The following is a 25,886-nucleotide window of genomic DNA, read 5'->3' on the forward strand; positions in this document are numbered from 1 at the left end:
TAACAACTATGTGGGTCATGATCAAGATCATATCGTAGATTGTGGGCCCATTTCGAAGCGCCGTTAAGCATATGTGATCACTAGTGTTTACACTGGGGTGGTCCTTTCTTAGATTGCCGGGTCTGCAAGTATAATCTCGGGCTGTGTTTCATACGCACTAGCTACTGGACCTGTGGCATAATACAGCCAAACTCAACCGCCCCAATCTCTACACCCAATCAAAGCCAAGACGTGTTAAACAAACTTACGGCCATGACTATGGAGCATCTCCCTATATATGTCCACTTTCATTAACACAATATGGTTGTATACGAACGAATACATACAATATCAAGCGCGAAACTCTTCGGCGTACAGTCATATAAGCATTCAACATAATAAATTCCGATCCAGTATATCATTCTGCCATCCTTCACAGCACGAACTCAATAATGGCTTATTTGGAACCACCACGAGTATACCCCTCCCACCATTTCGAGAAGAAACCGCCCTGCTGCGCCTGGTCATTGTAACTCGCGCGGCGTGCGGCCGAAGCAGGATCCGTGGAGTTCCGCTTTTGGTTCGTCAGACTTTCAAATAGGGACGAACCCTGACTAGAACGTCTCCTGTTTGGAGCTGTTGGGGGGCTGTTCGAGCCTGAAGACATGCTAGACGAGACAGATTCCTGGATTGTTTAAGGACAGTCAGCCTAAGTGTCAAAACAATACGTATGTGTGAGAGTTTGATGAAAGCCTGAACAGGCATACACGTCTTTCAGCTGTGGCACTTGCACTTGCTGCTTCGGCACCAGAAGGCCGTCGAGCCATGTAGGGCTGGGGAGGGCCGCCTGTCACCCATACGTTGTGGTGCTCATAGCGATCGCCCAGGCTGCCGTGCCAGTGGCGGGGCGACTGGGGGTTGTTCTGCTGGTTGCTCATGTTGCTTGACTGAAGGCTTCCGTGGCTTCAGAGATCAACTATGCATACATTAGCTGTCGTTTCTGGCTAAATACGCGATGCAAAGTTTGTGTTGCTTGATATGCCACTCCAAGAGTCTCAGACGTCATCCTTCCGGGTTGGTACCGAAAAGGGAAAGTCACTGTGTGCCAACAAATGCGAGTATCAAAGCACAAGATGGACATTTCATAAGCTCAGGAAACTTACCAGGTCGATAAGATTGATTGATAAATGGATGAAAGATGTCACACCAATTTAACTGAAGAGGGACGAGCCACCATCGGACACACGACCGTAATATATGGCTCAATAGCCGGGGGGGCGGGCTCAGAGAGCGAGAGGGGTAAGGGAAAGGGCCACTCAAGGAATGGAACAAAGTCTGGATGAATGATACATCATCCCAGCTGTGTTCCCTTTCGTGCCGGCAGGGGGCAAATCCCCCCAGTAACCCAATCACTCTTCATGCAGGCCTCGTAACTGTCTGGGGTCTTGGGGAGCTCTAGATGAACCAAAGACGTTGATGATTCATCATTATTGGCGCGGGAGCAGAGGTGTCCAGATCCGCTTAGGTCCAATAGTCAAATTAATATGGGAACGATCAATCAGCGTAGACTGATGTATAATTCAATGGAATCGTTGGACGATCGTTGATGGCGGCTTGACGTCAGGTGAGTTGCCAAATGCGGGGATCGCAGCAAATGAAACTTTGGATTCCCAAGGTTGAAGGCCACAGAATACTAGACAATGGTCCAATAGTTAGCTATTATATTCGTGTGCAAATCACAGTCGAACTGACCTCTCAAAAGAAAAAGTTATTACGCCAGCAATATCCGTTAAGGGCGAGCCTTTGGCATCGTTCAAGGTTATATACTAGTATGGATCAAGTTACTATCGTATTAGGGCTTGGGGCTACGATGGCTGATAAGATATAGATCCTCGTTGCGTCTGACGGCAGTTCCGCTCCTCCCAGATCCATCACATCGGCAATTTTACTCTTATGGTCTTCCTGTGCGGAATGATCTCGGAATTATGCGACGGATCCAATACGACTGATACTGAGGTTTATTGGTTGACCTTGGTCTTGGGGCTGACATCTCTGCCTCGGGCATCCCCCGGGGTCCAGATGTAGCGCCGAAGCGGAACCAGATCACCTGTGTAGCTCTCCCCAAGCCATGCAGCCTCCAATCCTTCTCTCTCTTCGTTTCTCCTCATCTGTCTTATCTGTTTCTCCCACAGGGCGCCTTTGCCGACCCGATCGGTTCTCAACTATGAGTTGCCCTGGCCTTCTCCAATAGCCCCACCCACTCTATCTACTCGGCTATCAAGCCTGTTATCGCCGCCATGGTTGGGGTCATTGCGCGGGGAGATTATCGCCAGTTCCACGGCCTCAGGAGCTATATAATACGGCAATAGCGCCTATTCAAGAGTGTTTCTCCATGTAAGACTATTCTACCAGATACCAATTGGCTCTTTACAAGTTGTTACCCGATTTCGGGGTCCGCAAGTCAACGTGTCTGAAAAACAAACAACTGAGCCGCTCATTCCACCAAACATCAGCCTGCCTACTCCAAACCAGCATAGACACACCATGGAACCCTTGCGGAGTCCTTGCCTGAAATCCCTCGAACATCGTGGGTTTGTACAGGGTGTTACTCTCACAGATAGAACCACCAATTCCCCCTGGTGTCATTACTTTGGAGGTGTCCGCTACGCCTTGCCTCCGACTGAACGATGGCGGAAAGCCCAGAAATTACCGCCATCGTATTCCTACGGTAGCAAAGATCACCCCGGGCAATGCGCTGGAGCAACTGGCGTCTGCCCCCAGCCTAGATTCCCGCGTCTTTCCCTCGGGGATAGTTTGAGTGAGGATTGCTTTCAATGCAATGTTTGGGTTCCCGCCGGTGAACCACCCAAGGACGGTAGGTCGACCATTCTCCTAGCCTCCTGAGAAGAAAAAGAGCAACACTAATAGTAGTTAATTCTTCAGGGTGGCCAGTACTCGTCTTTATCCGTAAGTTACCTTGGAAGAATACCTTATCACAATGGCTAATCAAAATCCTGTACCAGACGGAGGCTTTCTGCAATTCGGAACCCCTAACGCTTTCTCCGCCGGCGCTCTACTAGGCGAGGCAGCATTCAATGCTGTCGTGGTTATGCCAGCATATCGTCTGGGCGTCTTTGGCTTCTTGTACTCCTCTGAACTGGAGCACGATGCCGCCACAGTCAGTGAACCAGTCGGAAATCAGGGATTTTGGGACCAACGTCTAGCTCTCGAATGGACGAGAGATAACATAGCCCTCTTCGGAGGTAATCCCTCCCGGATCAGCATATCGGGATACTCAGCTGGTAAGCATCCATCCAACCTCCCAATACACAAAGAACTATGTACCCTAACCCGCTTCCCTGCAAAAAGGCGCCTATTCCGTCTTCTACCAACTATCCTACGACCTCCACCTACCAGAAGACCAATCAATCATCAAGCAAGCCTGCATCTGGTCCAACAGCCCAGTGGCCCAGCCCAAGGCCCCACCCTCCGCCCAAGTCCAATTCAACGAGCTCCTCTCCGCCCTTAACATCCCCCCCACGCTCTCCTGGGCCGACAAACTCGCCCAGCTCCGCTCCGTCCCGGGCGACAAACTCCTCTCCACAGCAACAAGCCTCAAGATCAACCAATTCCGCCCCACAACTGACTCCCTCTTCATCCAACCCACCATCTTCCAATCCCTCGACAATGGCAACTTCGGCCGCCGCATCGCAGCCCGCAACATTCGCATCATGCTCGGCGAATGCCGCGATGAAGGCGCCCTCTACGCTAGCTGGTACCCGCCCCAGAATGACAGTTGCTCGCTCTACAAGCGTCTCCTAGCCGATTACACGGCTCCCATCGTAGATACTCTGATGAAACTATATTGCCCAGACGGCAAATTACCCTCTGGATGTCAGGACTGGAACAGCGATGCGTTCGGTCGTATTTATGCCGATATGCAGGTGTACAGGATGCAGCGAGGACTCGTGCATTCTCTCGTGCTGGGTGGTGCTGCTCATCTCCTGTATCGTTATCGCGTCGAGTACCGGCTTAAGTGTGCCGATGAGACTATTCCACCGGAATGGGGCGTCACGCATGCTACGGATCAGTATATCTGGTGGTGGGGGAATGGGTCTGCTCTCCAGGCGGATGAAAAGTCGATCATTAAGAATGCGTTTATTGATCCCCTGACTAAGTTTGTTCATGGCGAAGCGGATATTGGTTGGGGCACGAAGAGCCACCGGGAGATGAGGAAGCTGAGACCTGATGGATCGGTGGAGATTTGGCAGGATGGTCTCTGGGATGAGGCAATGCGGGCGTGGAAGGCCTTGAGGGCAGTTGGTGAACAGGGTAATGGTCCTACTGCTAAGCTTTGAATCCTGAAAGCATTATGTTACGTATGAATAGTTAGAGCGCTAAGTATGCACTCGAATTTAGATCCTCGTGAGTCTGCGCCCAGCTTGAGGTAGCATGTATATACGGAGAATATCACGATTCAGACGCTACAAGACGAATAAGATGAAATCATTAAGTCACTCAATTCAAATATAGTGGCTAAGAGACCATTGTTTTTTGGCCCCTGTTATCAAAAAAGGAAAATCATGAACCCAACCCAGATAAAATAACAACAAGGGACAAACAACGCTCTAATATGAACATGAAACATCCAAATATTCATTTCATCATGCACCTTGGCGGCATGTTTTGGTAGCCATCTTTTTTTCTTTCGAATTTTTTGTTTTTTAGCTTTTAATCTGCTTACGCTTTGACGATCTTGCAGACGAGATCCTGGCCGTCCACAGAATCGCCCTCCTTGACCAGCAAGCTGGAGACCTTGCCACTGTGAGGAGCAGAAATAACCATTTCCTGAACAAGTTGTTAGCAGCTGTAGTTGACTAGTGATAGCAAAAGCGATTCGTAGTAAACTTACCATCTTCATGGCACTCAGGACGGCAATTGGGTCGCCCTTCTTAACCTCCAGACCGTCGTGGACACGGATCTCAACAACCACACCGCTCATAGGAGCACCGACCTGGCTGCTATCACCCACATCGGCCTTAGGGCGAGAGGTGTTGTCCACCGAGGCCTTGTTGTCATCGACAGCGACCTGGCGCACTTCACCGTTGACTTCGTAGAAGACCTCACGCTGGCCGGTCTGCTCGGAAAGAGGGCCGATGGCCAACAACTTCAGGATGAGCACCTTACCCTTCTCCAGCTCGACGTGGAACTCCTCGCCAATCTCGGGCTTGGCCAAGAAGTACCGCGTAGGCAAAACAGAGAGATCACCATACTTCTGGACGAACTTCTTGTAGTCCTCGAAGACCTTAGGGTACATGGCGAAGCTGGCCACGTCGTACTCAGTAGCAGCACCGAACTTCTCCCGAATCTGGCTCTTGATCTTAACCAGATCCAAAGGCTCGAGGTAGAGACCCGGACGCTTCTCGAGCTTACGGCGGTCGCGCAGGGCGCGGGAGCGCAGTGGCTCAGGGAATCCACCGAAGGGCTGTCCCATGAGACCTTCGAGGAATTCAAGAACAGAGCCAGGGAAGTCCAGTTCTCCAGCGCGCGCAACAACATCCTCTGGGGTCAGCTTGTTCGAGACCATGAACTGAGCCAAGTCACCGACCACCTTGGAGGTGGGAGTGACCTTCACAATGTCGCCCAGCAGATCATTGGCCGCCTCGTAGGCCTTCTTGGTCTCGGCCCACTGTTGGCCCAAGCCGAGCTGACTGGCCTGGAAGATGAGGTTGGTCAACTGACCACCAGGGATCTCGTGCTCATAGACCTCGGGGTCGGGGCCAGTGAGACCCGCCTCGAAAGGCGAGTAGAGCAAGCGCAGCTGTGCCCAGTAGCTATCGATAGCGCGCACGTGGGCCAGGTTGAGACCGGGGTCCTGCTCAGTGCCCTCGAGGGAGGCCAAGATAGCACCAATGCTAGGCTGGGAGGTCATACCAGACATGCTGTCGGTTGCGGCATCCACAGCATCGGCACCCGCCTGGGCACAGGCGATCATGGAGGCCACACCGGTTCCAGCGGAGTCGTGGGTGTGGACGTGGATGGGGAGATCAGGGTAGCGCTGGCGGATGGAGCCCACCAACAGGCGAGCGGCCTGAGGCTTCAGCACACCGGCCATATCCTTGATACCAAGGATGTGAGGCTTCATGGCAACAATCTTATCCACCAAAGCCATGTAGTACTCCAGGTTGTACTTCTTCTGGGGGTTCAGCATGTCACCGCTGTAGCACATGGTGGCCTCGACAACACCCTCGGCAGCGTGAACAGCCTTGATTCCGACCTCGAGCTGATCGACGTCGTTGAGAGCGTCGAAGACACGGAAGATGTCGACACCACACTTCTTGGCCTGCTTACAGAAGTGGTAGATGGCGTTGTCCGGAAGGGAAGAGTAGGCGACACCGTTGGCACCACGGAGCAACATCTGGAAGGGGATGTTAGGAACGGCCTTACGCATCTTGCGCAGACGGTCCCAGGGGTCTTCGTAGAGGAAACGCATGGCCACATCGAAAGTGGCACCACCCCAACATTCCAAACTGTACGCGTTGGAGTAGGCGTAGCTGGTCTCATGGGCGATGTTCAACAAGTCGATGGTACGCACACGGGTGGCCAGCAAAGACTGGTGGGCATCACGCCAGGTAGTATCCATGATCAAGCAGCCCTTGTTGGCACGCACGGCCTTCGCAAAGGCAGCCGGACCCTCCCGGTCGAGGATCTGCTTCCAACCCTTGGTGCAGGGGGCGGAAACATCGAGCGGCTTGCCCTCGGCATCGAACAGCTTCGGCTTGATGACATCGCCCTTGAGCTTGGGCTCGCCAATCTGGCCCTTGATGCTACTGCCGTTGACAGCCACATCACCGAGGTATGCGAGCAGCTTCTGGGCACGGTTCTGGCTGCCGACGAGAGAGAACAATTCGGGGGTGTCGTCGATGAAAGTGGTCCAGCAGTTTCCGTCGACGAAGGTAGGGTGGCTCAGAAGCGAAGTCAGGAAGGGAATGTTGGTCTTCACACCACGAATACGGAACTCGACCAAAGCACGCACAACCTTACGACGAGCGATTTCATAAGTCGAACCACGGCAGGTACACTTGACCAGCATGGAGTCGTAGTGAGGGGTGATAATAGCACCAGCAAAACCGTTACCACCGTCCAGACGGACACCGTTACCACCAGCGGAACGATAAACCTCAATCTTGCCGGTATCCGGCGAGAATCCCTTGGCGGGGTCTTCCGTGGTAATACGGCATTGAATGGCAAATCCGCGGGCGGAGATGCGGTCCTGGGTCAAGCCCAGTTGCTCGAGGCTAGCACCAGCAGCAATCTGGATCTGTGCAGCGACGATATCGATACCGGTGATCTCTTCGGTGATGGTGTGCTCGACTTGAATGCGAGGGTTGATTTCAATGAAGTAGTGGCGGTTCTGCTGGTCCACCAGGAACTCAGCTGTACCGGCGTTGCGGTAGTTGACGGACTTGGCCAGCTTCACGGCATCCGCCAGGATGCGGTCACGGACATCGGCGGGGAGGTCCTTGGCAGGAGCGACTTCGACGACCTTCTGGTGACGACGCTGCACGGAGCAATCACGCTCAAACAGATGGACAACATTGCCGTGGCTGTCACCCAGAAGCTGGACTTCAATGTGCTTGGGTTTGTCGAGGAAGCGCTCGACGAAGACGGTGCCATTGCCGAAGGCAGAGCGGGCCTCGGAGGTGGCCCGCTCGAACGAGTCACGCAGCTCGGCTTGGTCACGGACCACACGCATACCACGACCACCACCACCAAAGGCAGCCTTGATGATGATAGGGAAGCCATAGGTGTCTGTGAACTCCTTGACCTCCTCATAGCGCTCAACTGGGCCCTCGGTACCGGGGACGACAGGCACCTGGCTGCTGATGGCCAGCCGACGGGCGGACACCTTATCACCCAAGCTATCAATGGTCTCGGGAGTGGGACCCACAAAGACTATACCGGCGTTCTCAACCTTGCGGGCGAAGTCGGCATTCTCGGACAAGAAGCCGTAGCCGGGTGGATCAGCTGGACACCGTGCTCCAGGGCGATCTTGATGATCTCATCGCCCGCCAGGTACGCACCGACAGGGGTGTACTGACCGCGGTTGCCAATCATGTAGGCCTCGTCGGCCTTTTGGCGGTGCATTGACAGACGATCTTCATGGGAGTAGATAGCAACCGTCTGCAAGGACAGCTCGTGGGCTGTTCTGAAGATACGAATGGGGATCTCGCCACGGTTGGCGACGAGGATCTTCTGGAAGTGCATGATGGATGAATTGGCGCGCAACCGATGGTGCACGGTATCGCGGAGGTGTTCATGGTGGTCATCGATGAACTCGGTGTCATCGACCGCCTCCTCAGGCTGACGAAACGGAGCCGCCATGGTGGGAGGTGATGTGAAAGGTGGAGGAGGAGGTTAGGAGGAGAGTATAGAGGAAGAATGAGCGGAGAGGGAGAAAAGAGAGAGAGACAAGATGTTCTAGAAGGACACGCCAGGGGTTTAAAAGTTAGAGGCGAGGCCAATGGGTCCGGGAATCAGAAGTGAGTCACCTTTAGCTCGCGGAGACGAAGAATAGCTTTCCGCCGGACAGCTCGCGGAGGGGAAGAAAATCTCCCGGTTTCGGAACGGGAATCTGAGGAAGAACGCGGGGGGAGAAATACTATGAGGGGTAGATCGTTGGAGGGACCCGAAAAGATATCGAGCCGAGATCTCTCTACTTGGAGAATGAGGGGAGAGAATTGATGAGAGAGGAGGGGCGTTGAGTAGTGGGAAGTTGAGAAAATGGGTGGAGAGAAAGAAGAAAAGGATGCGAGAGAGGCAATGGTCTAATATGTCCACGGAGGGCAAAGAGAGCCGGAAACTGATAAAGAGAAGCACGGGGAGGGGAGAAGGAGGGGCGGGTCTGCCTCAGGCCCAGCGATGTGGGAACAATCCATCCATACTCCGGCTAGTACATACAAGACATACCAACCCAGACACATACAGTGACAGTGGCAGGGACCGTGACCATACCGGTCCGATACTGCCATACCCTACGCTAACTCTAACCATGAATTGGCAGCTTCACATGACATCAAAAAGTCTATCCGACGGTGCTTTCTTATCAACTCCATCTGTTGCATACCGAAACCCTTCAAAGGAGAGTGATCCTATCCTCTTGATCTCACCGGCACACCGGGCACACCTCCCAGGTGCCAAGGGCACATCGTCAAAGAATACCACTCCAATGCCATGGATGACGTCCCACGGTCCCCACTCTCATAGTCTGCAAATAATCCCCCCTCCTAAATAGTGTCTTTTCACCTGGAACTTCCCCATAATGTTGACCTAGTGACCAACCCTCTTGTGTTCTTTGTTTAGGTAACCACCCGTTGAAATTTATTTTATTCTTTAATTTTATTTTTTATTTTATTTTTATTTTTTCCCCTCCGCTTCCAATTCTGTATGCTAATATCATTTATAACTCTTGGCCCAATACTACTACCCGTAGTACGTACAGGTAGATGATTTCCCACGGGCTTCTCATTGAGAACTCCTGTTGGTCCAGATCATTGGCCAATGGAAGATCCTACATTTATGCAATGTCATAGTTTTAGTACTATTTTTCTTCTAGTTTTTTTTTCTTATCCGCATGATCTCAATCCATACGGGCGATCAATTCTCGGCAAAGGAAGATACTGTGTAAAACAAGATAGTGAAATCAATAATTAACCGGCAAAGAAGCCCGTGGTCTATTCCTCAGCTTCCAGACCATCCCCATCAACTAAGCTTCCTCCAATGGCTTCCCTTGTAGTAGATCCTAATATTGCCGAATTGAATCGGGAGGTTCAGGACCTGACGTTTTCTGGCACGGTATGTACCTCGGGTCCTCGGGCGAATTCCCTCCAGGCGCAAGAAAAAGAATTGGAAGTGAAGTAATGAGAAAAGTAATAAACCGGAAAGTGGAACGCAATCGAATAGAATAAAATAAAAGAAAAATGTCTCACGGGAACAGAAACAGGAAATAAGAAATGGTAATCAAAATGGCGAATTGCCTCAAGAGGGTTCGCGTTATTTGAAACGATGGCGTATGGCCGAAGATAGGCGAGCGCGGGAGGGGCCAGAATGCCAGATGCAAGCTGCGATGCTGAAATTTGCAGATGGGCTTAGGCAAAGGGATCTACAAATGGAAACCCACCCCCGGAGAACGCTTTCCGGACGTCTCGTTTTGGCCTGGGCCGAGGTTAGTGGGATGCAGACTTCAATCTTGACCTCAAGCGCTCCACCCCGTTTTTTCGTTTTCTCGTGACCTGGAAAAATCTCGGGCAGAATTCGCTCTCCGTTTGAGTGTCCCTTGGCAGGGTTACCGAAACCGTCACACCGCGTACAAGGTCATCGTGCTCCGTCTGGGCGTTTTCGAGATAATGCACCTTCTCCTGCAGCAAGCGTTACGTCTCTTATATGGCTGTCTGATCCATCCATTTCTCCGTAGCCTCCTCCGATTGTCCATCCAGTAATTACATGTATCACATTCATTCCTCCCAATTTATCCCCCTCACGGCTAAGGTCACTCCCATCCAGACCACCACCGTCCATTCTTTTAACCGGCTTACCTTTCTTCTTAGTACCTCCTTTCCACCGATGTGGTACCATCGATTGAACTAACTACAAGTCTCCACAAATTATGTGGGATCTTATTACCCCTACCAACGGCGAGGATAAGGTGTAACCCCCCATGGGGCAACATCGTCCCGTCAAGAAAACAATACCATTAACTAACAAACAAATGCTTCCCGTGAGCGTACTGCACGGCTCATCATCAAGAATTTTCGAGGACTATCAAATACAGGGGATGGGCATAGAAGGAAACAAAAGAAGAGAGAATTATGGAGTAAGAAGATAGACAACAAGACGTCAATGACGATCCATCAAAGTCTGTAAAAGAACCGCCCCCGGTGGACATCCTCTACGACCCTCTCCGGCTTTTAGTCTCACCAAGATCAACGGCAGATCATCCATGGCTGATGCTATACATACACGAAACCCTATTGGAAGAGGGAATAAAAACATAAAAAAAAGAAAAGAAAAGAAAAAGATATTCTTCAGCTGACGAGGCGTAAGATGCGTGCGTGTCTAGAACGGGCGGAAGCCGGTGGCCTGCGGCGTGATCCCGTTAGTCTGTTGATACGGCATAGGACTTGGCACGGGCGCCGCTGGACCCTGGGTCAACATCAGCCGCGAGCCACCCAGAATCGGTGTGTTGTCCTCTTCGGTCTTCTGTGTGACTTCGCGCTTCTTGCGTTCCTCATTGTCCTTCTTGAGCATCTCGATCGTACGTGTCTGCTCGCACAGGAAGTTGATCATGTAGGGCATGGTGAAATCGTGAAGGCCGTGGCGCCACGAGACCTCCATGATCACATCGGGACGGATAAGGTCATAGCAGGCATACAGCATGCCAACGTAGCATTCCCGGCTGCCAATGTCCACAAACTAGGATAAAGTTAGCAAAACACTTCCATGATTAGGGCACAACAGAAACTTACGTAGCGAAGGAGCTCTTCCACCACCTCGGCCTTGCCCGACAGCGCCGCGGTCTCGATTGCATCCTTGTAGAGCTTGTCCTGCTTCGAAAGCGCAATCGACTTCTCCCAACGCTTGTTGTTGCGGTAGATGTTCGCAGCGATCTGACGGAAGAAGATCAGCTCGTGCTTCTCAAGGCGCTGAGCCAGTTCCACGGCGTCGAAGTTGTCGTAGTTATCCACTGAGTCACGCAGAGTCTTGTAATCTTCCTCCTCGATCAAGAGGTCATTGATGGCGTCGTTCACTGCTCTCTTGTTTTGGGTCTGGACGTTCAAGAGGAAGGGCTTGATCAAGGGGATGTTATCTGAAGACTGGAAAATGCGCACGACACGATTGACGTCGATCCTGGCGGTCAAAACCTGGAGCAGATCGGTAAGGAGCAAAGGCTGCTCTTGCAGGTAGAAGTTGAGCGCGCGGTAGTAGATCTCAAGATTAGCGACTTTGACGATGATGTCCTTGAATGAGTGATGCTCCCAGGCGTCGGCAGCACGCTCCATCATCGCCAATGCGGCGTTGTCCCACTCATCATAGTGGCAGTACAAGAACACCAGCTCTGGCCAGAGGTTGGCATCCTCGCAAGCCCGGATCATCTTGGGGATATTGATACGAGACCAGAAGAGCTTGAGGTGCTCCATGACCCGATCAGGGTGGTACTTGGAGAGCGCAATACCCAACTCGGTGAACATGCCCATGTGGGCCCTCTCCAAGCCCAAGCCGGCCTCCAGAACAGAGATAAGTTCGTCAAAGTAGCCGTTGCGCTCATATTGGCGGACAAGATCCTGCAGCTCCTCAGCATGCACGATGAGGTTGAGACCACAGATCTGGGCAAGACGGAACTCCTTCTTGTTGACGCACGCTTCGTTGACCTGCTTCCAGACCTTGACACTGTTGGCCTTGCGAGCACACTCCACAGCAGCTTGGTAGTCTTCCAAGTGTACCAAGGTTGTGGCAAGCTTGGCCCAATTCGAGATACTAGTGTAGAAGATCTTGGCAGCTTCATGGTAACCTTCCTCATAGGCCTTGTCACCAGATGTCTCAACATCAGCAACATTGGTCGACCGCAAGAAGTCCTCAAGTTCCGAGAGCTGATCAAGGCGGGCATAGGCGAAGGCCAAAGCAGTGTCAATTGGGGGCTCCCGCAAGGTCTTGCGGGCCATCTTAAGATACTTCACGAGATCCTCGTCCTTGCCAGCGTGGGTTGCGGTTTCAATAACCTCGAGGTAGTTCGAGGGGTCACCAGCACGAATGTACGACTCGATAGAGTCAGACACACGAAGACCGTCCAGTTGTGCCTTGGCAACCTTGCTCCATACGTCCGGCAACTCAACACGCTCAGCAAACTCTTGGGCACGATCAATGCTAACAATGTTCTCGACCAGGACGTTGACGGCGGCAATGTAGTTGTTGACCTTCTTGTAAATTTCAAAGGCCTCTTCGTACAAGCCGACCGAGATACACATTTCCGCGATCTCATCGGGGCTAAATTCGTTGAGCTGATGAATATAATCCATCAGGCGGCCCTTGTCAGCCTTAGCAGCAGTGAGCATAAGCAGGTTCTGCAAGCTGCCATTGTCACTGAAGGGTGATGGCTCAAGGATGATCTTCTCCAGCAGCTCGATAAGCTCACCAGGCAGATCGGCCTCAAGGAAGGCTTTAACAGCAACAGACACCTTGTCAGGTTCCGTCGATTCAGGCACCGCGGTTGCGATAACCTGGTCAACCATGGACCTACGGTGAACGTTGTTTTCGCTCAAAACGAAAGACCAGATTTCCGTATCAGCCCTCTCGACGAGGTAGCGTGCCTGGGCCCGATACATGGCGTTCTCATTGGTGATGTTGATGAGCTCCAGGTCATTTTGACCCTTTCTATACGCGATATAGGCCAGGTTCGGATCGCGCTTCTCACAGTACTTGCCGACAGTCAGGGTATCGTACATATCGTTCTCCTTGAGGAACTTCTCAGGATCATTATTGCTATCGATATAGATCTTCGCAAGAGCATTGTACACAGCCTGTTGCTGATTACCAGTTGCAAGAGTAGCCTCAAGGAAAGGCAAGAGGAGCTTGAGCCTATTCCGAGTCTCCACTTCGTTGACAAGCTCATCGATCGGAATAACGGCTGGATCTACCGTAGAGAGAAGGTTCTTGATAATGCTCTCTTCGCAATCAACGTCCAGTAATCCTCCAACCACTGCCGGAGCACGGGAAGGGTTGACACGCTGTACATAGACCTCAATAGACTTGTACTGCTGGTTCTGGTAGAGATAGAGAACGAGATCATGGATGAAGTTGAATCGATCGCAGACAATGATCAGTGGGAGCTGTTCTGTCAACTTGGCCTCCTTCAGGAAGTTCTTCACCTTTTCGGCGTTGTAGTAGTTGCTCTCACGGCAAATGCGCTCAACCTCAGTAATCTGGCCCATAGCAGTAGCAGCTTCAATGTACTTGAAGTGGACCTCGGGGTCCTCGCTAAGGTTAACTATGCTTCCAAGGTAGTAGTAAAGACCTTCGGCAGTACGGTACTTCTCGAAAAGACTGATGAGGCTACCAGGGCCCAGGAGATCGGAGAACTTGGTGGCAAGCTGAACAACGGCCTGCAGGTTCTGGCGGATGTTCACCTGCAACATCGTATCCATGCAGTCGAGAGTCTGCTCAACAGAAAGACGACCGAAGTAGTTCATCAACCATTCAGGACTCAGCTTGTCGGTGCGGACGATGTTACGCTTGATGGCTGCAGGGTCATCAGTGTTCTCCAGGGCGCGTTGAATGAGGCCAGCATTCTCGCACAGCTGGGAAATTCTGGGACGATCGTAGTGAGTGAAGATCTCGTTGCCAAGGATAGCATCAGCCACCTGAGGGGCGTTGACCAGGTTCATCTCCAGTAACCGTGTCTGCAGATGGCCATGCTCAGGCTTGTTATCCTTGAGGGCATCCAACAAGAAAGAAGTCGCCTGCTGGATCATGTTCTGAGACAAGAATACGTCCACAACACGGTCCAGGTCAATCAGAGCACCAGATTCCTCGTTAGCAAGCTGAGCAGCAAATTCGGCACCCTTTTCGGGATTCACACGCACGATATGCTGCAGCAGCTGGGTATAGTCAGGCTGATAACCGGCCTGCTTAGAGTACGCGAGAATCTTATCGAATTGCCCAGTCTCTGCAAAGCCAGCAACGACCTTTTGAGGAACATTGGCTTGCAAGTAAATTTGCAGAGCCAGGTTCATGTCATAGGGTCGAATGATATCTCCAAGTTCCTCAGAGCCCTCCAGCTTTTCCTCACGCATCCACTTCTCAAGGAGATGCTTCCGGTTTTGCTGCAAGACGGGACGAACGAGTTCAACACTCTCGTATTTGTTCAGAGATCCCTTATCCAAAAGCATTCCAAAGTACTGGAGAATAACAGACATCTGCTGTCCGGTCTGAGGAGCATTCTTGAAACGGTTAATGGTTTCGGGAGTGCGAAGGAATCCGCGGGGCGAGTTTGCGGCGATCTTAGCAGCCTCGGAGTAGTTGCCCTGGGCAAGGAGGTTGTCAAACTGTTGCTGATATAGGTGGTCCGCACCGGGAAGTCCAGCCTTAGAGGCAAGCCTCACTGCAAGCCCAGACATAGCAGGGTTTTCCATCAAGTACTGAACAATTGTGCTCTCATCGACGCTAACGGACAGAACCTGACCCTTGCGGTTCACACCAACCAAGCCAGCCGAATCTGAGTCGGGTGCGGTAGTGAAAATGGTCTCGCTGGAAATCCGGTTCATGAAAATGCAGGTACCAGTCTCGAGGTCATAGAGATGGATGAAGCCGTACTTGGTGACAAGATACACGACATCGTACTTCCGAGATACTTGCATCGCGACCGGGAAGTCATTGACAGCCTCCTGGGGGAAATACACCTCAACAGCCTTCTTCTGGAATCGGGGGTTCGGTTCTTGGTGGTCAATCTCGGCAATCTGTAACTTGGCACCGGTCTGGGTCCGAACGGCAAAGGTGAAGAGCTTATGTTCCAAAGGAGAACCCTCGACTCGAATCGAAGCGAAGGCGGCAGCATGTCCTTCAATGAATTGCGAAATCCCGCGTTCCTTAGAGTACAGCTGCATCGAGCCCACAACACGCCCCTGCTGCTGGCTGATTCCAACCACTACCATCCATTTCTCATCATCATTAACGCGATAGTTGATAATTTGGCACCCCTATGAAACATCAATATATCAGCTTTCCAGTTCCATCCGCTTGTTTATATGTGTTTGATGCATATGACGTACGCTCAGGTTAGGGAGTCGGTCGAAGATCTTGAGTGGCTGGGACTGGGTAGGGTCGAAGACATCCCAGTGGTAAACAGACGTCTCCGTTACCAAACCTAAGCACTTGTCGCTGAACCACTTCCAGTAAACAACATCCTCATTCATCACCGCTGACTTCAGCTTTTGTTTCGCCCCCAGATCGAAGATTTGGATTGTGCGGCCTTGAGCCTTCAAAGCGATGATGTTTCGGGTCCAGTGCATGATAGCACTATCGGCGTTAATTGGCCGTTTGAGGACTTCATTGTTGTTCTTTAGGTTGATGATGATGACTTGAGGTTTGTCCTCTTCATTGAGCTTTTGCCGAACGCAGACATAGTGATCCGATTCTAGAGTCTGTTGCGGGGAGGGGGGCAATTAGCACGCTGTAGATCAATTGAGGGGCAACAGTGTAATATGTGTGTGTGTGTGTGTGTGTGGGACTTACACATGAGTTGAACCCGATCGATGCCGGCTGGTAGAGATAACAACGTAAGTAGATGTTGACAACAGTTAGGGTGGGTATGGTGCGCGACTAGCACCGCAGCCTTAAAGACCACGAGCTGACAGTGCGACAAGACATACCGCAATTTCAGCATTTGTCAACTGCAAGTATAGGAAAACATGTCAGCCTCTCATCACTATTCTGATAGTATTGAAGTCAAGGGTCGGGGAATACATTAATAAGCTCCGTAAACTTGATAGGGAGAGGAGCCATATTTACGTAGGCCGCAGGACGACCTCACCCAACCAACGAAACGCCACGCAAATAAATTCCACCGGGTTATAAGGAAAGAGAAAGAAAGGAAATTTAAAATTGAAGCTAAAGACGGAAGGAAGGAAAAGAAGTAAGAAGGGGAGGGTAAGGAGGCTTTGAAACAGGGAGAGGGTAAGTTGATGATAGACTGGGGAAGCGGAAGTGACCTCAGGAGACCGGCGCGGCCGTCGTTGCTGAGGTGTCGCTTATGGGGCGTCACGTGCAGCCAGGGGCAGATAGAGAGACGGTCTGGCCCTGCTTTGAACACCCAAAGACACTGATCTCCATGAATTAGAATTGAATTCGAAAAAGGAGGGGGGTCTTTTATTTCAATCACATCAAGCTTATAAGATCGTCATTTCTATAAATGAAAGGTCGAATTCATTGTCTTGTTTCCAGACTAAGAATTCAACTGCTGATCGAACAATGAATTTGAACCCAAGTTACTGCCATTCACCTATTGCAGAGAGTCATTTTCATATGGCTCACTTTACTGCCAGTCTCATAGTTATATCCAAGGAATATGAGAGGTGAAAGGAGCTATATGTACTTGACTCCTTTGCGATTGTTTTGCACACGAGTGCGCCCTTAGTTGGCAGAGTGGCACAGCTTAACTACTCTCAGATAAAATAAAGTCTACTCTTAGAACCTTTAAAATAAAAAATAAAAATAAAAATAAAAAACTCAATTGTAAGCTTCATCACAGATCCTTCAGAATCATAACTTCATTCATTCGTCACGTCCACCTGCATATGGTACATAGCATCCCCACACCCGGTCCCAGAAAGCTGCAAGGGCAAGCTCATCCATTTCATACATATCCACATTTTCAAGCTCCTTTGACGAAAGGCAGTCTATTGCTTTCTCCCATCTAGTAACCCAGTCCAGACTGGACATCGCCCGGCTCCCTGGACTAAAACCATTGTTAGCCGTATACACAGATCCTTGATGAGTCTATATCTACCTTAGCTTTAATTCCACTCGAGCATTCCATCCATTTCCTCTGTTCAAGCCAGTTAGTATGGCGCAATTCACATAGCTGAAAGATACAATGACATGCCTCGAAGCCCAGGTGCGCTCATGGCGAGCAGTCTCCTCGTCAAGGTCATGTAGCACGTTGGTTTGGTGCCTGTCGGAGACTGTGTCCAGTGAAGAGAATGTTTCACTATGCGAAGGATCCTCTCGGGTAATCTTATCTGTATCTGGTAACCTGGAAAAGTGCACCTGCTGCTTCGGCAGTTCTATGGTGGCCCTGATAGTCGCGTCAGTTCGTAGATCGGCAACTACTAAACAGAGCTATTCAGGATACCACGCAGGTCCAACCTGGCAGTACCAACATACACGTGTGCATCCTCCTTGGGCTCTGATGCTCTTTGTGCCGGCCCCGTCCAGGGACAATAATATCGGCCTGCGCAGAGACTCAAGGCACTGCAGCTGCCGCCCGATATTATGAATAAGAAAAATGAGATCTTAACCATCTTTGTGATGTATTTCGCAGTTGAACTCGGAAGTTAACGTCCTGTGGACTGGAGAATCTCTCTGGGGGGGCTGCTCTTGCCCATATTTCTTTTGTCTCTTCGTGTAGTATAATGTCGAGTCTCGACTTCCCGAACCTCCCGAACTTACATCGTGACGTCAAAGAATATAGAAATCAATGGCACACCCCACGGGTTACAATTTACCGTTTACTGAAAACAGATTCAGTTACACGTATTTCTCAGGGGTAATCTGCGTCAGGGGAATTCACAATCTAAGTAGGAACAGCACCATTACATATGCCTTGTTGAATATAGGGTCTCGAGTAACTGATGATCTCCCAGGTGTACCGTGCGAGACGCAGATAGATGAAATTAGATGGATACATACTCATGCAGTCTGTAGGAAGCAAAAGACTCTTCACTCCTCAGGCACCTCCACGCGTTGATTTTTGTTCGTTTTGTTAGTCAATCAAGTTGTTCCAGTGATGACGCGCGCACTCGAGGGTTTATGTGGTTGAGTATGTACATTCCATGGGTTGCTATGGTTGAGGCCCCCGGGAACAAAAACTCAATTGATTCCGTTCTCTACATCCTCTCTCTTCTGAAAGGAGAAGAAAGAAACTGAATAAGGGGAAAGGTACAGGAAATAAAACACCCATAACCCCCGTGTAGAATAGGTATACAGAAATATAGGGTGATCGTCAGGGTTACTTGCAACGGTTTTAAGATGATTGACGGTAGCACTTCCCAATCAAGTAATAACTTTCACACATAAATAACGAGTAATTCACTGCCTGAGGCCTTGGAAGTCATGTGACCTACAGCTTATCCTTCTTAATGTTCCTTCCCGCCCACCGTGCGCATACATAAAGTGATCTGTCCACCACACCACAGCTTAGAGCATCTCAACTATTCGTGCTCTTTGTGCTATCTATGTGTTGGCAGTACTACTACCTAGCCTAAATGAGGCATATTATGGTCATTTCACAAAAACTTAATACATGATTGGCCGATAAAGCTTAATCCTACAATGCGGGAAGGCTCCTGGTGTGGACTGTGTGTATCTATCATAAACTGAGCTAGAGGTTCACTAAACTATGTATAGCCATCCCCGCCAATGGTTAGGTGGTCATGTATGGAAAATCACAGTATAAAGTCCCAAGTGAGAAACCATGTTAAAATTGTGCCTGACTTGACAGTGGCTTCTTGCATCAATCTAACGGATCCGAGAGTACTGGGATCGTATCTCTTATATGCATATTGTCCGCAAAGGGACAGACATGAAGATGCTTTAACGCACCTAGGGGACAAATGTGGCCATATATACATTTCGGATGCGTACAACCATTTCCATTATTGCAAGGAGCTTGACCGCGTGTGAGGTACCGCAAGGCCTCAAGCTCCTCCTCCGTGAGATTTACGTCGTGCCGATGAGAGCAGTTCGGATTCCGACATCTCTCGGTGAGGTAGTGTGCACGGCACAGCTTCAGTCCTTGCACCTTATTCAGGGTGTCGATGAGGTCACTGTTCTCTTTGTGGACACTACGCGAATAGCTTAAACTGTCAAGGTCTAATCGTTGTCCACTCTTATTGCGTATCACAGGCGGTCCTGTCCGAGAACTGCGAATAACCGACACCTGGGATAGTGACCGAGATGTGAGCGGAGGTGATTTCGTCGGCCCCACCTCGCTTGATGGTGACAGAGGACCATTGCTTGCTCGGCTCGCTTTTAGCTCCTCTCGTGCTTGCTCCAACTTCTTCTCTGTACGCGTTGTTAAACGAGAAGCTCGAATGTAATATTTTCAAACGTACCTAAGTCATTTTTCTCTTTTATGGTGTTGTCATACTTATTGTAGAGCTCTGAATATCGCTTCCTTAGGCCCTTATAGCCGACACAGCCTTTATGTTTCCTACATTCATTGCAGAAAAAATCTCCCGATGGGCTATGAGCCCACAGCTCAGACATGACCTCAAAAGCCTCAGGTCGTGCGTCCTGATTCTCGCTTATCATTCTCAGTATCAGCTCTTGCATGCCAGCGTTCGTGCCAAAGCCACCTCTCCCTGCCCCATCAAAAATGACCCTCACCCAAAGAATTCGTAATGCAGCGTGTCGGATTTGCGAGTCTTTCGAGAGCGACAGATCGGACTTGGTGTAGTCATTCATATCAGATCTACGCCTGCCCAGAATATAGGTATATATCTCCATGAAAACGAGACCGAGGGAATACACATCAGACGGGTAGGAACGACCCGTTTCATACACACACTCCGGAGCACTATATCTCATCGTTCCTGCGTAAGGGCCCACCGTATGAGATGACAGGTCGCTCTTGAACGCCTTGGAGATGTTGAAATCGGTGATGTAGACCCCGTCCTTGCTCACCAGCACATTCGATGGTTTGATGTCCTTGTGGCGGATCCGGCGCTGGTGTAGGTAGAGGAGGGCGCTGCATACACAGCCGCAGATGCGTTGCAGATGGGGGAAAATATCACCTGGCTTCCATGGGGCTGCCTTGGGGCCGGTTTGGATCCATCCGAGCTCGGACAGCAGGGTGCTCACCGGGCTCTTTTGTTCGTGATACTGGGCTTCGTCCAGTCCCTGGAGTAGCCTCTCCAGGTCGCATGTCGCAAACGGATACATAAGGATGCTGGCAAAGCCCCTGGAGGTAAGCGATCCGATAAAGGTAACCAGGTGGCGATGTTTTAAATCCTCAAGAATCTTCACTTCATCACGAATCTTTTTTGCTGGAATGTCGGAAAGTCGCATCGTCTTCCGGGCCACGACGATTCTTTCTTCGTCAACCGTCAAAATACTCCGACACACGCGCCCATATGATCCCTTATATTCGAGCTGCTGGTCATCTTCCAGAGGCACGACATCATTTTGCCGAAACTCGATGTTTACCTGTCCCTTACCCGACCAATGACCTTCTCTTCGGGACAGCCGCTCACAGATCTTTTTACCAGGGTAGTTTGAGGCTTTAACCGGATCTTCTCCAATGCCATGCTCACCCCATTTTGTAGCCATCATGTCGGCTCCGAAGAAGAAAGCTTGATGGACGAAGTAAGAGAGTACGGTGAGTGACTGCAGTTTGGACAAGATTTGATTGGAATAGCCTTTCAGGGTATTGTCTCCTCTCAGTGAGAAGATCCTTAGTTAGGCCGCTGACTAGGTGAGGGATGAATGCTGGAAACCCACAAGGCTGGAAGAGTTGGAAAGAGCTGCTTAAGTCAATACCCACAGTACCTTAACTAACACAATTGATACGTGCTAAGCCACATTAGCCTGTCCCCCCCGCAAATTATGCCAGCTTCCCCTCCTTGTGACTGCTCTAAAGCACTCCACAGTTCATATTTGTACATATTAATGGATTTATTTTACTTTCTGGCTGTGTCCTTGTCATTCTACCCCCTGACAATAGCACTGGATATGTGATGTAGATGAACTATCGCTGTTACATAAAAGTCCCCTCAATCTACAGACATTCGGTTCATAGGTTTCACCACCAGCTTCTCAAAATGATAGATATAGCTATCCATCTGGATCTGATCGTCCATCGCTTCACCCGGATCCAGACAGTTGATGACAATGTCGGCATATATTTTACCCATCGCAAATTGAATGGCTTGGATTAACCCGCCCCGATTCCCGAGAATATGCGATTTGATGTCGCTCGGGCTGACCATTCGTTGCACATTGGGGATCGACTTCCACAAGCCAATTTCTACAAGCAATATTCCAAGTGAATAGAGGTCATATTGCATACAGTATGGAAATTCCCGATGCCGCGGCATCTGGGTTTGGATGAGTGGGTGTCTATACCAGTCATCGTTCACCAAACGCGAATGAGCTTCTTCCGTTAGATTAGGCTGTGCTGCCGGGCGAGAATCTTCGAATCCCGAAATATATGGCTTGCCATAGGCAATGTGCCCGTTATGGTCCTCAAAGAGCAGGATATTCGCTGGCCGCAGCCCTTTATGTAGCCACCCGACCACATGAAGTTGGAACACCGTCTGGACGATTCCCTGAGCGAGAGCGACCCTCTCTCCGAGACTGGGCATCTGGCTCTCTAGGGACAGACAGTGAGAGAGTGGGATGATGGTTTGGTCAGCATGTTCGGTGTGCTTCTCGAAAACCAAGCCGAACGACCCACCCTCCTCGTAGTAGCCAACACAGTGCGCTACACGAAAGCTCTGCGGTAGCTTTAAGCTTAAGAGTGTTGCTAGTTCTTGGACAATATGATGCTCAATTTCATCCTTCGTCGGGCCCGCCGTTTGCTGTGAACTGGAATAGTCCTTGTATTCCACCCAGAACCCTTTATTGCCGTCCTTTGTCGCATCTTGACGTTGAGGCGACGGGTATTTCATTTGATCCGAAGGCCAGACTCTTTCAGGCGAGATTTTCAAGGAAGCTTGAAGACTCCCGTCATCCTTGTTGTGTCTCGATTGCAATCGCATTTCTTTCAACTCAGCCAGTTTTCGGAGGAGATCCTCCGGCTCACTCAGCGGCAGCTGTGATAGCTGGCTATTACGACGATTCTCATTGACGGCAATTATCAGCTCCTTCAGTCCATTGACGGTATCCTGTAGGCTAAGCAAGCCCATTAGCGTCGCTTTCACGGTTTCCTGGATCTCTTGCTGCGTTTTCACCTCGGTTAGGGCGATGACACTATTATTGACATGTATCATACATTCTACCAAATCTTGCAGCTCGTCCATCTTCCAATGCGCCCAATGGATACGGTCCCTGAGTCTAACCGTCCCCTGCTTCGCCTTTTGGTACATGTGGTCCAGCCGGAACCGTCGCGCCATGCCTCTATGATACACGCTCAGTGTCTCCTCTCTTTTGTCCTTTGGGACAAAACCGGGGGTCGTTGTCGTGAAATACAAGACCTTCTGCCACAGCGGCTCAATATATCCCTGAACCAAGTACCGAACATGTTGGGGGATGGAAATCGTCAATCCATCTTCCTCCTCTGATTCTTCCCGCAGTAATCCGAAGCTATGGCCCCAACTCAGAAGCTTCCCTTGCTCGATTTCCAGACGATACCGCAGCCTTTGATACTGCTCAGGTACATCACGTGCAGCCAGCATCAGCTGGATACCTGTATATCATCACATCGAGTTAGATTCGCCCATCTTCACTCATTGGAGGTTGGACCTTCCTTGCACCGTCCCCGCATAGACCTGGAAGAATAGAGAAATCCCGGAAAGGGCTAATCCAGCTACCCCAATCGGATCGGCCATTGTGTTGTTAAACAACTAGATGCAGAGTAAGGGAAAACGACAGGAACTGATGGAGAAAAGGCCTCGTACTTGATCGCCAGCCGCGCCCTCACGCGGGATAGCCCCTCTTCCTGTTGGATCAGGGCCCCTGCGACTGATCGGCCTTTTCCCAATCAAAATGTCGCTTGTTAGTCTCCTCATACAGACTAGTGCTTGGCCGCGTCAGATACGAGATTTTAGCATCAACTTCGGCACGATCCGTTGGCTGGATTATTCTGGGAGAGGCCATCATCTACCTTTCCTCAACGAACGAGGACTAAGTTGATTCCTCAAATTGTAAGACTGACTATACATGTGTTTTTTTTTTTTTTTCTTTTTTTTTTTTTCTTTCTGGGTTGATTGTGGCTACACTCTTTAGCCATGGATGTATGTCTGCTGTGATTCCAACGATTTCAATACTACGTATATAGCGTTTCTGGATAAGATCACCAACAAAACTTGTGCGGCTACTAGTCTCGTATCACGCCAAACTACTGGGACACTAAGACGTCGCATAGCGTAAAAACCCCGCACAAACGAGGCGCAGGAATGCATAGCACAGTGACAGGTCAACTGGCCGTCTCCTTTTCTGGGATGATGGAGGGCTTTTTCACCTTGGGCTTCCTTTTCGCTTTCTCCGGACTTTCATTTGCGGAGCTTTTCTTTGCCTTGGGCTTTTTCTCGTCGACCGGTTTCACGGACGTGGTTGGTTCCTTCGTATAGGGTGGTGGTGGATGGCGAAATGTGCAGCTCTTGTTGGTGCACCCGATTCCATACCGACATGGTTTCACTTCGGGATGGAAGAGCTTGCAATTTTGAGCCACACAGTTGACGCCAGCCGAACAGGGAGCGACACGAGGATGCTTGAACGAGCAGGCTGCATTGGTGCATCCTACCCCATACCGGCAGTCGGGCGCTTCTGGGTGGGAGAAGGTACAGCCCAACTTCCTACATCCGGCCCCGTTGCGGCAGGCCTGCGATTTGGGATGGCGAAACCCGCATTTGGAATTGGTGCAGCCAGCCCCATACCGACAAGGCTCCGCATCAGGATGGCTGTACTTGCACTCTATGGCCCGACATCCGGCGCCATTGCGACAAGGCGCAGGTTTAGCCTTTGCGTTCTCTTTCGCTTTCGTAGTCTCTTGCACCGCTTCCTTGACCACACTGGGTTTCTTCTCCGCTGTGCGAGACTGCTGCATTTCGCTCGTCATGCGAAGTGTTCCTCGTAGCAGGTTCGTTGCATCCTGGAGACGGTTGACGGCCTCTGTAAATTTCTCGCCGTCTGTCGACTTCCACTTGACTCGCTCCATGGTCGACATCTCGCTCCGGTACTTCCGCCGGATGTTCAAGAGCGTGTTCAACGCCCCCGCGCACGGCGTCAGATGGCTTTCCAGGTTGGTCAGTGCTCCGCTGTTCACGGGCTTGCGCAAGACGGATTTGTAGAAATCCAGCTCCGACACCAGTGCGTCCAGGGCGGGAAGCGCAGTGCTGAACTTGCGCTGGCCGGTGTTGCATTCTGCTCGTGCGTTCCGCGCGAGGTCGAGCAGGCTTTCAGCTGTCGCCATGATTCCCTAGCTGGGTAAATTTGGTTGGCCCGCGGGTAGTGTAAAATGTGGTAATAGATCTCTGAAGTGGTGGATAGAAGAAACTAGATTGTAGATGACAGAGAAAATCGGGCGATGGTTATATGATCACGAAGTTAGTTGCAATGAAATGTATATCACATGCGCAAGAGTGACAGCCTCACGCCTCATCCAGTCTTATTGACCCTGGCTGATCCTGTCCAATAATCGCCAACTGTTCGCCACGTATGGTGAGCCTATACCTCCCGGTATAGCGCAAAACCAATCAAAGTACTGAATCACCCCGCTTCAACATGTTCACGACATACTCGCAGTTGCCATCGAGGGTGTTGTTGGATCGCTTACGCTGCTGCTGTGCACTGGGCACAGCCTTGGAAGGATTCCTGTGTCAATATCTAGTCCGCAATAGGAAGCTGAAAGGCTGGCGGCAGCAGATCTTCCGAATCATAGGCTGTGGTTTGCATACTCCGATCATCATTGGCAGCCCCCCCCTCCTGTTCTGTATTGTTTCTTGAGCTTGTATTACCATTGTTGGTGGTAGAGCAGCCACATAGTGAATGTCTGTGGAGAAGGAGATACAAAAGGATTGGTTGACCAAACTATTTGCTACCCCTTTAGTACTTAGGGCTCTACATCCCCACAAATTTATCTCGGCACATAGAGAGAGGTCGACTAGGCATCAAGAGCCCCCCCAACGTCGAGACTGTCCCCGCATGTACAACTGAAGAGGCCAGGATCGTCCTTCGGTACTCAAGGGGTTCTTTGGACTCCGGCTAACTAGGTGAATGCTATTTATATAAAAACGCTAAGATTTCGGTAAGAAATACGGAAATCTGGTCTATTATCCGTTAGCTCGATTTCAGTCCGCCGTAGCAGAATCTTGGTTATCCCCAATAGAAGAATTATCTTCCGTATGAACATCCGCGGGCAAGCAAAACAGTATTGATTTTAACTCCTGTTCTCGAGGGCCTCCAAGTTGAATTCGGCG

General features: G+C 50.5%; 8 protein-coding genes across 8 annotated transcripts; 1 reads left to right on the forward strand and 7 right to left on the reverse strand.

Annotated features, from left to right (window-relative positions):
• Positions 1–436: 436 nt before the first annotated feature.
• On the reverse strand, positions 437–917 carry ANOM_000893 (uncharacterized protein; the record flags this gene model as incomplete). The annotated part of the gene is made up of 2 exons (XM_015546151.1): positions 437–664; positions 747–917. 2 exons carry the CDS (start codon positions 915–917, stop codon positions 437–439), a joined length of 399 nt encoding a protein of 132 aa, XP_015411704.1.
• A 1,606-nt stretch (positions 918–2,523) lies between these two features.
• On the forward strand, positions 2,524–4,337 carry ANOM_000894 (putative carboxylesterase; the record flags this gene model as incomplete). The annotated part of the gene is made up of 4 exons (XM_015546152.1): positions 2,524–2,854; positions 2,923–2,946; positions 3,003–3,281; positions 3,349–4,337. The coding sequence occupies 4 exons, from the start codon at positions 2,524–2,526 to the stop codon at positions 4,335–4,337; spliced, it is 1,623 nt and encodes a 540-aa protein (XP_015411705.1).
• Positions 4,338–4,660: 323 nt separating this feature from the next.
• On the reverse strand, positions 4,661–8,364 carry ANOM_000895 (pyruvate carboxylase; the record flags this gene model as incomplete). Its single annotated transcript, XM_015546153.1, has 3 exons — positions 4,661–4,827; positions 4,892–8,007; positions 8,064–8,364. 3 exons carry the CDS (start codon positions 8,362–8,364, stop codon positions 4,720–4,722), a joined length of 3,525 nt encoding a protein of 1,174 aa, XP_015411706.1. The 3' UTR covers positions 4,661–4,719.
• Positions 8,365–11,094: 2,730 nt separating this feature from the next.
• On the reverse strand, positions 11,095–16,543 carry ANOM_000896 (clathrin heavy chain; the record flags this gene model as incomplete). Its single annotated transcript, XM_015546154.1, has 6 exons — positions 16,495–16,543; positions 16,401–16,421; positions 16,264–16,350; positions 15,801–16,172; positions 11,505–15,728; positions 11,095–11,451 (listed from the first exon to the last, which is right to left on the reverse strand). Exons 1-6 carry the CDS (start codon positions 16,531–16,533, stop codon positions 11,095–11,097), a joined length of 5,100 nt encoding a protein of 1,699 aa, XP_015411707.1. The 5' UTR covers positions 16,534–16,543.
• Positions 16,544–17,301: 758 nt separating this feature from the next.
• On the reverse strand, positions 17,302–18,050 carry ANOM_000897 (uncharacterized protein; the record flags this gene model as incomplete). The annotated part of the gene is made up of 3 exons (XM_015546155.1): positions 17,302–17,485; positions 17,537–17,824; positions 17,914–18,050. The coding sequence occupies 3 exons, from the start codon at positions 18,048–18,050 to the stop codon at positions 17,302–17,304; spliced, it is 609 nt and encodes a 202-aa protein (XP_015411708.1).
• A 1,211-nt stretch (positions 18,051–19,261) lies between these two features.
• Positions 19,262–21,081, reverse strand: ANOM_000898 (protein kinase family protein; the record flags this gene model as incomplete). Its single annotated transcript, XM_015546156.1, has 2 exons — positions 19,262–19,812; positions 19,863–21,081. The coding sequence occupies 2 exons, from the start codon at positions 21,079–21,081 to the stop codon at positions 19,262–19,264; spliced, it is 1,770 nt and encodes a 589-aa protein (XP_015411699.1).
• Positions 21,082–21,521: 440 nt separating this feature from the next.
• On the reverse strand, positions 21,522–23,144 carry ANOM_000899 (uncharacterized protein; the record flags this gene model as incomplete). The annotated part of the gene is made up of 1 exon (XM_015546157.1): positions 21,522–23,144. The coding sequence occupies one exon, from the start codon at positions 23,142–23,144 to the stop codon at positions 21,522–21,524; it is 1,623 nt and encodes a 540-aa protein (XP_015411700.1).
• A 740-nt stretch (positions 23,145–23,884) lies between these two features.
• ANOM_000900 (uncharacterized protein) lies at positions 23,885–24,880 on the reverse strand (the record flags this gene model as incomplete). Its single annotated transcript, XM_015546158.1, has 1 exon — positions 23,885–24,880. One exon carries the CDS (start codon positions 24,878–24,880, stop codon positions 23,885–23,887), a length of 996 nt encoding a protein of 331 aa, XP_015411693.1.
• Positions 24,881–25,886: the final 1,006 nt, after the last annotated feature.

The sequence above is a fragment of the Aspergillus nomiae genome (genome assembly GCF_001204775.2).
Source record: "Aspergillus nomiae NRRL 13137 chromosome Unknown contig00009, whole genome shotgun sequence".
Taxonomy (NCBI): domain Eukaryota; kingdom Fungi; phylum Ascomycota; class Eurotiomycetes; order Eurotiales; family Aspergillaceae; genus Aspergillus; species Aspergillus nomiae.